Source organism: Rhododendron vialii, chromosome 5a, assembly GCF_030253575.1.
Source record: "Rhododendron vialii isolate Sample 1 chromosome 5a, ASM3025357v1".
NCBI classification, from domain to species: Eukaryota; Viridiplantae; Streptophyta; class Magnoliopsida; order Ericales; family Ericaceae; genus Rhododendron; species Rhododendron vialii.
Window position 1 is genome coordinate 28,363,649 of NC_080561.1, and position 12,870 is coordinate 28,376,518.

Genomic DNA, 12,870 nt, shown 5'->3' on the forward strand with positions numbered 1-12,870 from the left:
GCAGTTAATATGCACAATTCTAAGAGGGTGTTCCACTTTTACAAAAAGTTCTTTTTTTTCAAACGAATGTTATTTCAAACTCAAATATAATGAAAATGAAAAATATTTTTTCAATTTTTTTTGCACCTTTTAAAATATCTTAATGAGATCTATCAAACAAGATTCATATTGGTAGGAAAATTATTTGCTTAAACACATAATTTTTGAGCTAGAAATTGCCTTCTTTTTTAAAAAGTTCTTTTTTTCAAAAACCGGAACACCCTCTAAGCACTTTAAAGGCTGAAAAGCCCTACAATTTAACAAAACACCCCATAAACAGCGTGGAGGCAAAGTAATAGCCTAAAGCCAAAGTAATAGCCATAAACACCCCATTGGTCAGAGGCGCTCTGGCGCACGAGGGTTGCGCTCCGGTGCGCAATGATTGCGCCCTGGCGCCCGAGGGTCTGAGCCATTTAACCAGTGCTTGGTTTACATATTTCTGGGTTCTAGGACAGGTTCAGAATGATCCAGTGGTACTCCATAATAACAGAAACACATATTGAACTATAGCTAGCTAACATTTCTAACAAAGGAAAGCAGTAAATTGGTTGTTTATATGCTTGCAGTGGCCTATATGTAAGTAAATACACAAAACAGTAAGACACCAATCCCCACGCGGACCATCGCGCACAGCCACAGAGTGTCGCGCGCGTATATGGGTCCATCGCGCGCTGGTTCTTGCCTCTACGATTTTTGAAACCCTGCCAGTTTTAGAACCAGGACTGGTATTGATTACCAGTTTTAGCCCTGCCAGCCCCCCTCAGGGATCAGAACAGAAAAAAGTAGGTATGTTTATACCTTTGCTTGAGTGTTTGAAAATAGCTTGGACAAATAGGTAGTGGTGGTAAAATGAGTGTACAAAAGTAGATTGAATGAGAGAATATCAAGGATATTAGGACTTGTGTGGCCTTTTTACTTGATTTTTGGTAACCCTTTCAAAAAACAACCATGGAGGATATTTATAGAGAGAGAATGTGGTAGATCTGGTGTAAAGAAAGGAGCTTAGCCAGCCCACGAGGCTGGCTTTAGGTTGCATTGGTGACCAAGTTTCCATCTTAAGAAAAGTTAGTGGAAACAGGCATTACGCTCTGGCGCGCAATGGAGTCAGTCCAACGCGCAAAGGTGCGCCCTGGCACACGAGGGTCAACGGTCAAACTTTGACTATTGACCACCACCTGGCAGTTTGACCAGCGCGCGCGGGAGTCAGTCTGGCGCGCGATGGTTGAGCCCTGGCATGCATGGTTGTGCTCTGGCGCGCGTGTACCACCTACTCACGCGTTGGTCAACGTTCAAGCTTTGACCATTGACCAACACCAGTCAAGTTAATCTACGCACGCAGGATTCAAATCAGCGCACATCAGTATCGTTTTTGGTTTTTGAAGTGGCTTAGACTTGCTTAGGTTCAAAAGGGGTGTCAAACACTCAAACCTCAAATACATATCATTCCCGAGGTGTTTTTGATCTGTTTCATCATCGATGAATCAAAAGCCGAAAGTAAACTAATCTGAAAGCCCAGATTGGGATGTCTACACATTTTTTTTTTTTTTTACCTATTTTGAGCCATTCCCTTTTTGAACCCGCCACAACTTAAGATATAACGTTATTTGTCCCAATCTGTATTTTTGTCTTATGTTTGGTACTACATCAACAAAAGTACACATATAATTTTATATGTCTCAATCTGTCCTCTGTACATTATCTATTAATATATGGAACGTATTTTTTGTCAACACAAACACATATAATATTATATATGTATATATATCTGAACAGACTGAATTTTGTACCATGCCAAATATATTCTCTGCATGTTGAAAAAATGTAAAGATAAACTTATATGTCTTGATGCAACCTTATCAGTGTCACTGTCTTTTTCCTTGTCAAATTGGACGACACTCACCAAATCCGCCATCGGAATCAATACATCTCTTGGAATAAAAATATCTCGAACATACTGTCATGTGTCTATTAAAATTATACTCGCATGTCAATTAGCCCTTACAGTGTACTGGGCAAATACTCAAATAGTTATTGTTAATGATCAAATATTTTATGTTACTGTGATGTTTTTCATTCAGATAGAAAAGGATCCGCCTACTTGCCATCATTGGTTTACTACTGTGCTCAAACAAAGTGGATGTAATATTGTAACCATTTTTTCTTGCTTTGTTTATTGTCCATTTGCTATTGCAGTAAAGAGATCCAAGATCTCTGAAATTGTTTACCAACTCCTCCCCCAACCTCACCGCCGCCGCAACCGTCTCCTCCGACCCACCTTCCACCGCCGCCTCAACCACCCCCATCCCCTTTGCCACTGCAATCGTCAAGTACTTCGCCGCCCTCAATAGCACCTAGCTCCCTCCTCGCCGCCGCCGACCTAATCTTGCTCCGTATCACCGCCACGAACCCGTCGGGACAGGCAGCCCGATGTCTATCTCGCTCATGTACAAGAACCCCTGGTCCTTTCACATCAGGACATAGTCGTGGGATAGGGCGAGGATGCAGCTGGCAGCGGAGGCATGGCCGGTGGCAGCTGCAATCGTGGGCATGGGGAAGGACATTTGGTCGACAACTAGGGAGCAGAGCTTGGAGGCCATGAGTTTGAGAGAGAGAGGAGGCTGTGCTCTAGATTTATTTGTGGTTTAAGATTTCTCTCTATATGATAGCTATATAAGAGGATATTTTTGTCTTGATTTAATTTTTTTTAAAAAGAAGTGGACTTAATGCCTTAATAAACTATATTAGTGGTCTAGAGGGATTACAAATATTAGAGGTGGACTAATTGAGTTACAAGTTCTCTATAGTGGACCCTAAACTAATTTTTTAAAGAAAAAAATAACGTTCAAAAGATATAGATTGATTAAGTTCTTGCGGATAAATGAAAGGAACTAATAGTATCTCTTCCTGCAGTAAATTAAAGAATTTATGGATTGATCATAGAAATTAATGAAGAAGATTAACGCAAGCAGACTATTGTTTTGCTTTCAATTCATATACAGTTGCAACAAATTTATTCATTACAAAACAATGAAATAAATTACAATTAAGAAGGGGGAAACTTTGAGGATTTGACTATTCATCTTCAATTAATTGCATTAGTAACAAGACTCAACAAGGATATATGGGTTTAACAAAATTAAACGGAAATAAATTGACCGATTCCTAACGGAATAAAAGAGTTTTCCAACTGCTGGAAGATATGCATGGTTCTAGTTTAGAGCACTGCAAATCCTCCTTATGACCCCATTTTGACTGGTGACAGGATCAATTATATCTCCCATTCTGACCATGGCAGCAGCGAAATCGGATTTAAACGTCGCAGGGTTGCTGCTATATTGTGAAACAATACTGTCGGTTGGTCCTCCACTGAAAAGTGTTTGGTCCGACTCGAGAAGGCCCTTCTTTTGAATTAGGTTTTTGAAGTAGTTGTTGTCGAACGAATTGGGCGTCACCAGATCAAGAGGTGCTAAATTTGCATTCCTGCAACCACGCATGCGTGTGCTAGCAAAGCCAGCATCAATGTCGCTTCCATTACTGTTTATCCGGTCGCTAAATGTGAAGCATTGTGCCTGTCCTATGGTGTGTGCCCCTGCATTTCAAATACGTAAAACAAACACATCAGTTAACTATTTTTCCCACGAAAACGAAAAATGATCGAACCGATGAATATTAGTACTAATAGTTTTGTGGTTATTATTACCTGATAAGGCAACCATGTCCCTTGCACTAAGCCCCTTCCTAGCGAAGTTTTCAATAAGCTGGTTGACGTTACTTCGGAAGAAGGGAAGATCGGAGTTTGCTAGATCACGGCTGGCTGTGGTAGAATCTTTTCTTCCAAGTTTTACTGTCCACGACGGACCACCCACCTGTTTATTTAAAAACTAATTAGCATATCTTGAATTTTATTATATCGTAATGAAACTCATTGAGATCGATGTTACTAAAAGAATAGTAGCTAGATAAAATGCTAGGTTGTGTTTTGTGACTTACAGCAAACGACGCGTCTCGTGCAGCTACTGCAAGTATGTCAGCACATGAAACAATTTGTGGGCATATTTTCTCCACCTCAGCCTTGGCGGCATCTATGACTTCATAACCTCTTGCAGAACCTGCATTAGGCGCTGCAGTCTGCTCACTCGTTGAGATAGCGGCCTCACTAAGTAAGATTGATGCATCACAACCCTGCACAAGCACAAAACTTCAATATTTTGATAATATATATAACATGCCCAATCTCTAACTTAATATGTTAGCAGATTGGTACTGGATGGTTACAAAAATGATATAATATTCGTTCCAAAATATTTACAATTAAACCAAAATAAAAGTTTTGACTTTTGAGTACATTAATTAATTGTTGTAATTACCTGAACAAAGCAATCATGGAAATGGAGTCGAATTAGCGATGCCGCCATCCGGCGTTCACGTGATACGGCTTGTCTGATTGAGGTTCGGATAGTGTTGAGTGCATTGGGGCAGGTATTGTCGTAAAAGGTAGAAGATAATTGTGCGTTAGTAGGCGTACTCATTAATAGCGAAAACAAGAGCAAGGCAGAAGCAATGGCCGAATAAAAAGTGCGAGAAACATTCGTTGGTGAATTCATGGCTAGCTAGCTATGGTATATATCAAAACTCTCTCTCTCTCTCTCTCTCTCTCTCTCTCTCTGAAATAAGATGCAAGTGAGTAAGAGGGGAATCAAAATGCAGTGAAGATGATTGAGAAAGCGTAACGAATTGCATCAATTTATAGGGCAATAATATTGACTAAGTGGCTTTAGGTATAGGTTTTGCAAGGTCACTATTTTACTGCTACACTGCACCGCGTAGCTAAAGTTCTAATAGTCTTATGGATCGAGTAGCTGCAAATGGAAATACGACTTGTTCATCTTTGGCTAGCTGCCTTCAAATATTTTCCCCTTAAAATAATAAAATCTCGGCCACCAAACGAATGTAGAAGGAAATGTCGAGGGTGTGTTCTTGTACAAGTATATACTCCCTCTATCCAGATTTAATAGTTCATCGTTCAATTCTAACCGGATAAAAAATGAGTTATATTTTTAAATTGATAATGAATTTTATATACAATATGGATCTTGATTCGTAGATTTCAATTAGTTCTATAAGACAATGTTTTCAAAATTACATAAAACATTATAAATTACAATATATAATCGATTGAAAAATTGCATAAACTCTAAAAAATAACTATTAAATCCGGACGGAGGGGGTATATATATATATATATAGATGGATGCATATATGCTTTTGGAATTTAATTGATTTTATTTTTAAACCAATGAGCTAGAGTGGGTGCATGTATTAGCTGGTAATGACGGTTGGTTGGGACTTTTTTGCTTCTTTTTTTGAAAAATGACGGGTTGGACTTTTACATTAGTTTGGGCATTATGTACACATGGACTTTAATTATGATTAAACTAGCTAGTGAAATATTAAGGGAAAGAGCAGTACTATTTGTTGGGTTAAATAAGCCAAATGGCTTATTCTTTTTGTTCTTATTCAAAAAAAATTCGCATTTGTTAGTTTTTCGTCAACTTTTTATGGATTATTGATTCGTCATGACAAGAGGAATCTAAAAAGTATAAAATTATGATTGAAACCTAAATTATTTTGAATGAAAACGAAAAAATTGGCTTATTGGCTTATTTTGTCTTTATCTAAAAAATTTAGGTTTCGATCGTAATTTTTTACTTTTTAGATTCCTCTTGTGAAGAAGAATCACTAATCCACAAAAGGTTGACAAAAAACTAACAAATGCGGAAAAAAAATTGAATAAGGATAAAAAAATAAGTTGTTTGGTTTATTTTGCCGAACAACCCTCTGGCAGGAGCAATATCTGTATAGTTTTCTTTTCAGTGTATGGAGAAATTAAAAGTTTTGTTAAATGATAGTAATGTGGAACATCAAAATTTTCAAGGGGAACGACTAAGCATGAACACAGTGGGTTATGTCTACGAAAATAGCGGAGACAAACAGGCAGAATCGGGTGGAACTACCAATTCAAACAAGGGAGGAGTCGATGGATTCTACGGAATCTTGGGATGGTAAATCAATGGATAGCAGGAATGGATTTCCTAATGTCAAGGAGAATAACGTTTCAACCCAAAATGGTGTACAGGAGGATGATGGTGAGCTTTCGGGCTCAATGTATGTTCAAACCAGGGATACTTTGGGTACAGCAAGTAAAGGGCTAAATAGTCAACAACTATTTCAGGGCAATGGGCAGTCAAAGGGAATCAATCTAATGGTGGACCTCAACATTTCTCAAGGAAGGATAGAGGGATTGAGTGAGTCGTTGGAAAGAGGTGAGATGGAGGTTCAGTCCAAAAACTCTTCGGTGTGGGAGGTTAATTTGGACCTGGGGTGTATTTCTCAAAGAGAGGAGTATGTTATCTCCAATGGGGATGTAGAAGAGGTTGAAGGGCTTCATAGGCAAAACTCGAAAGATGGGAGTAATGCTCCCGGCAATAGAGCGTCTTTTGATGCCATTCTTAAGATGAGAAGCAGAGTTAGAAGAACGGAGAGGAAAATTAAAAAAAAAAAAAGCATCTTGCAAAGATTGAGGCTAAGTTTGATAAAGTAAATCGTACAAACAAGAAGGGCCCTTATTCCTCAATACTATTTAAGGAAGCTCGTAAGATGTTGGATATGGCTCCTATTTTGGGTATTGAAGTTGAAGGAGGGAGGAACTATAATTTAAAGAGATTTGTTCAAATGCAATAGGAAGAATTAAAAGAAAGGATCCATACTTTAGAAGATTTCGAAGAAGAAGATATCTTGGAGGACAATGTTGATTTCAAGGATGATGCTTCTCTCTCTTTGGCATTTTGATTTCGAGGTTAGGCGGGTATGTGGTGTTTTGATTTTTCTGATTTTGCTCGGTGGTGTTTCAGTTTAGGTTGTTTCTTTTGGTCGTGGAAATTAATCGATAATAGGGAGAAATAGAGGTTTAGTCCTTTGCGAAGGTCTCGATGGATTTGTTTTGTGTCTGCTTAGCTTTTTGGCTTTTCAGGTGATTGATGATGGGGGTTTTGCATAGGGTATGTAGGATCGTTTTGGGTTTTATTGGATGTTTTAGGTTGAGGTTGTGCAGTTTTGTTATGGTGTTCAGTTGGCGTCTTGCCATCTTTAGGTCTCGGGTGGCTTTCTGCCGGTGTGCCATTGATCAATTTAATCTTTGTATAAAGATTCATAAATTCTTTTTGCTTAGCAAAAAACCATGTCAAAACCTCAACTCATGCATGCATATTGAATTGGTGTTTTGGTTGGCCTTCCATTAATTGGATTTGGTTCTTGGGTGTCGTTCGCCGATGTGCTCATGACCCGTTAAATCTTTGTACTCTTTTTCAAAGTTTTATAAAAAAAAATTGCTGATCAAAAAATATATTATTGTAAGTATTATGCTCTGTGTTCCCTTTCGATCTTTATTGTCAATAGTCTAAATATGTTAATTTTGCATTCATGACAAAAACTACTATATTATTTTTTTGTCTAATTAGCTTATAGAATTACAGACAAAGTTTTAAAAAATTCAACTACATTGCAAAGACCGTTAACTTGAATAATATTCCTTTGAATTTAAGACTACGATATAAAACCTCAGTATGTCATCCTAAAGAACAATATATTTTCGAGAAAGTCAGCCCTAATATACTTCCTATAATTTCTTTCAAAATAGTTTTAGTAGATTAATACACCGGTTATTAAACATTGGCACAAAATTTGAGAACTCGTTTAGGACAACAATAAACTTTTAACCCCTTCATTTTTATTTTGAACGGCAAAATTTTTTTACCCTCTCCAATATTCTCGAAACAATGTCTACTATGCAATACAACTTTAAAAAAAATTATTAAAAAATATAGTTTATAATTTTAAGTTTTCGCCTCGTAGTTAATACTTTTAGAATAGAGTTTATGTTTTTTGACAGCACTATTTATATTAATATATGAGATTTTGTACATATATTATCGGTTGATTAATAGACTAGTTAATACAGATACAGTAATTTCTAAACATCCTACTACAAATTTTTAGAGCCGCCACTAAATACAAGTAAAAGATAAAAGGAGATGGTGGACTCTATATTTTGCTTTTTTTTCCCATCAATTACACAGTTTTAATGCTTGCTTGGAAGGGTTGGTCAGGTTGACCTTCATTTATTTAATACTATTTTACCATAGGGAGCTTTGCCAGATTGACATACTATAGGATTTAATGATGTAATTAACTCGATTAGACCTTTGAAATTTCTAAAGTTGAAAGGGAGATGTGGTCAACAATAATCTAAAACGTCTTTTTGACATTTGAAAATTCTGAGAACAACACGTATATATATGATCCAGCAGATAGACCACCATAACGTGACTAGTAGTTAATAAGCAATCCGGTAGTCTATCTAAACTCCATAAAAACATGGATTTTTAATTACTATATATATATAACTTGACCCTTGCCCACCCAAAACCTTCGAAAAGAAATAAATAATACTAAAATCATGGGTCAACGCACTTTTCTTTGTCAATAAAAAAAAAGCATTATTGCATGATTAATGTAATTTAGTTTTCTTTTAATCAGCAAAAGAAAATTTTATCAATCTTTGAAAAAGATTACAAAAATTTAACAGAATACGGGCACACCGGCAAAACGCCTCCAGAGAACCAAACCCGAAGGAAAGCAATGAGCCAACCAAAACACCACAGTGAAAATCGAAAATCGAAAATACTGCTGAAACAATCCAAACAAGCAAAAAACCTAAGCCCAAAAGCACAATCTGAAACCTAAGATAGCAAACCTAAAGGACAAATTCGAAACCAAGAAGCAACCCATACCCGCCAAACCTCGATACTAAAATTCCAGAGAAAGAGAGGCACCGTCCTTGAAATCAACTTCTTCCTCCGAGGTAAACTCTTCCTCCAAGTCATCTAGAGTATGGATCCTATCTTTAAATTATTCCTCTTGCATTTTAACAAATTTCTTTAAAGTTTATCTCTCCTCTAGCTTCAATGCCTAACGTGGGACCACAATCCAACGTCTTACGGGTTTCGTTAAAGAAATAGAGTTTCAATTCCGGATGTTATCGGAAGATAAGGAAGAAGATGGGACCTTCATGTTTTTAGGATTCAATTTGACGGCCTTAACCTCAAGCTCCATAAGAAATTTCTTCTTTTTAATCTTCCTCTTCGACCGTTTCAATCTACTTTCCGATTTATGGATAGCATCAAGAGAAGATCGATCCCCCGAATAGCTGCTCCCATGATTAAAGGGTTTGAGTGCCATACAACCGAGACTATAGTATCAGGATCTCCCAAAAGGCCCTTAGGACCCATAGTCATTGCATGCCTCGTGTCTATGGTTCCATCGATTCCATGTCATAACCTTTTTCTTTTTTCAGAATCTGGTCCATTGACAGTCTTATCTTGACCACAATCAAAACTCTCCTCATCACCATCATTCCCCTCAACTCTGGCCTTCCCATCACCATTAGCCACTACGCATTAATCAACCTCCTCCATCGTTTCTCCCACCAAAGAAGTGGAAGGAGAAACATCAGCTTTTCTCCTAATTGAATCCGGCTGCCTCAAAACCACATTTTCTTCGTAGAATTATGCCCAACAAAACAAGAAGAACAATCCTCGAAACGGAGGCTGAAAGCTACAATCTTGAAAAGAAAAATAACAACCAGTCAATACCTAGTAGTACAAGAAATTTGCTTTTTGGAGACGAATAAAAATCGTCCCAGATTATATATATTTTCATCACAAGTAGTATAGGTGACGAAAAATTAGTATGGGTGATGAAAAAATCTTTGTCCACTGAACGTTGTCAAGGATTCCTACTTGGTAACGAAATATATTTTTCGTCATCTATAGTGGCTTTTGACGACTAAATATTTCATTGCAAAAAATGAATAGTTGATGACGAAATTTTTTGTCACCAATTATTCCTTTTCACGACGAATTTAGGTGACACATACTTGACGAAATTTTTCGTCACCAAAATAAGAAATTGTGATAAAAAAATTTATCACAAAAGACATTCAAATGGGAAAAACAGCCCACTTTCGTGCTCCTCCAGAAACCCAAGTCTCCTAAGTTTTGCTCGCAAGCTTCGACCAATTGTACCACACAGAATTTTCAGTATATATTTGAAATATCTAATGTATAACACATACGTTTAACATTAAAATATATTTTGAATGTCATTTTGAACTTTTACATAATAAAATTAGCAATTTTGACAAACATGAAAGTTGTAGCCCTTTATGTTATTTTTCAAACCCAATTTGAATTATCTCAATCGGAGTTCTAAGCAAAGAGTTATGCCCGAAATACATTTGATGACGAAATGCAATATTCATAAATTTCATCACCAAAGGTACCCATTTGACGAAGAAATACTAGAAAGGTACTTCTTTTTTTTCCGCCAAAGATAACCCTCTTGTGAAGGAAAAAAATATTTGGTGGCCAAATAGGGGGCCATTTGGCGATGAAATAGTTTTTCCGTCACTTAATGGTTATCTTTGGTGACGAAAAATAATTTCATCACCTTTTTTACGCTTTCGGCGTCACAAAATGGGTACCTTTGGTGATGAAAATATTTTTCCCGTCGCTAAGTAGGTATAATTGGTGAGAAAATAATTTCATCACGGAAATCGTCAAAATAGTGATGAATTTATTTTTTCGTCGCCAAATATACTCATTTATCGACAAAATTTAAACCATTTTTTCGTCACTGATTTTTTTTTTCTTTTTCTTGTAGTGTAGTAACAAATCATTCCAAGTAGCCCACCGAGTCGCACCGAGTTACCCCAAGTTAAGGACGAGTCGCACCATCATAGACCATTCGGAGGCCAAGGCTCAGTCTCCGTCAAGACCCAAGCAACCTGGACCGCAAAACCTTCCCTGACGTTCATTATTTCTTTTACTCACTTTTGTAGTGGGTTTTTCTCGTGCTAGGAAAAATACAGTAAACCACGTGCAGTACAGGACACCACGAGGGGGTGCGTCACAAGGAATAATAGCCGACCATGTGTGTAACGCCCCTAATTTTGAGAACGTTAAATAGACAATTTTATTGAAAATTTAAATAGAGTCTAGCTCATTATTACATCATAATCCCCATAATTCACTACAACAAATCTGACTTTTGGCGACATGAATTGGTGACACGTCCAAAAATACGTCGCCGTTGGGTATGTATTGGCGACACGCTTTGTTGTCGCCAATAATTTTCACATTCAGCGACAAGGATTGGCGACACAACAAAAATACGTTGCCGTTGGATATGTATTGGCGACACATTTTGATGTCGCCAAAAATCTTCACATTCGGCGACGCAAGGTGCGTCGCCGTTGGGTATGTATTGGCGACACACTTTGATGTCGCCAATAGTCTTCACATTCGGCGATGCAAATCGCGTGGCCAAAAGGCAGATTTTTTGGCGGGATATTTGGCGCCAACAATCTTCGCAATTGGCGAGGCGAAGCGTGTTGCCGTTGGGTACGAAGTTTTTCATCGGGTCGAAAATTTATTATTATAATGATATATTACGTTCGACCAAATATGTAATGATATGAGATTTAATTTATTTTTGGCAAGAATAATTTGATCCCTCTTATGTAAAAGATAGAAGGTTCCGATTTTAAGAAATGTCTCAAGTGGCCCTCGAGTTGTGCACTATAGAATTTTAATGCCTTTGGAACTACCGAATATGTTATGATCATGTAGTTGCCAAGATCAAATTATCATCGATTTTGGCGAGAATGATATAATTGATAAGATATTAAATCCTAATGGTTTAGACTGACCATTCAAAAAAATGAGCCAGCAACTACGTACCATCCTCTGGAACTACCAAATATGTTAATGATCATGTCGTTGCCATGCAAGATCAGATTATCATCAATGTTGGCGAGAATGATATAATTGATAAGACGTTATATACTAATGGTTTAAATTCACCATTCAAAAAAATGAGCCAGCAACTATGTACCATTAGAATCTATGCATTCAATTTACTTGTTTCTAAATTTACCCAAAAAAAATTTACTTGTTTCTAAACCAATGTCTTGTGCAATATAGTCTAATGTACAGTAGCCAGATGACCACAACATAATCACAACGATCAATACCGTTCATTTTGTTAATGTTAGTATATTAATCATTCTAGTAAATTTTTAGATCTATTGGGTTTTGAAAGCCCCTTCATTGGGACACAGATTTATTATTGGAACGATATTTTACGTCCAATCAAGTATGTAATGATAAGAGATTTACTTCATTCTTGGCAGAAATTGTTTAATCTTTCTTATTTATAAGATAGACGGTTTCCAATTTTAAAAAAATAGTTCAAGCGGCCCTCAAGTTGTACACTGTAGGACTTTAATGCCTCAGGAACCACCGAATGTGTTACAATAATATAGTTGCTGACATCTGATTATCACCAATTTTGGTGAGAATGATATAATTGATAAGACGTTAAATGCTAAAGGTTTAGATCAATCATTTAAAAAAATAGCTGACCACTACCTTTAAAAGGTATACATTGAATTTATTTATTTCTGAACAAAAGTCTTGTGCTAATCATTATTGTAAATTTTTTGGTCTATTCGATTTTGAAATCCCCTTCATCGGGACATAGATTTTTTATTAAAATGGTATTTTACATCTGATCAAGTATGTAATGATAAGAAATTTAAAAAAAATCTAGTGAACCCGTGAAATTAATACATAGATATAGTATCTATTCCCTTCATCTCAATTTAAATGTCCCCTATGAATTTTTGTGCATTTTCACTTTAATTTGTTGTAA

At 36.8% G+C, this 12,870-nt stretch overlaps 1 protein-coding gene across 1 annotated transcript; it reads right to left on the bottom strand.

Moving 5' to 3' along the window:
• Positions 1-3,004: 3,004 nt before the first annotated feature.
• LOC131326294 (lignin-forming anionic peroxidase-like) lies at positions 3,005-4,877 on the bottom strand. Its single transcript, XM_058359033.1, has 4 exons — positions 4,407-4,877; positions 4,030-4,221; positions 3,740-3,905; positions 3,005-3,628 (listed from the first exon to the last, which is right to left on the bottom strand). Exons 1-4 carry the CDS (start codon positions 4,641-4,643, stop codon positions 3,249-3,251), a joined length of 975 nt encoding a protein of 324 aa, XP_058215016.1. The 5' UTR covers positions 4,644-4,877; the 3' UTR covers positions 3,005-3,248.
• Positions 4,878-12,870: the final 7,993 nt, after the last annotated feature.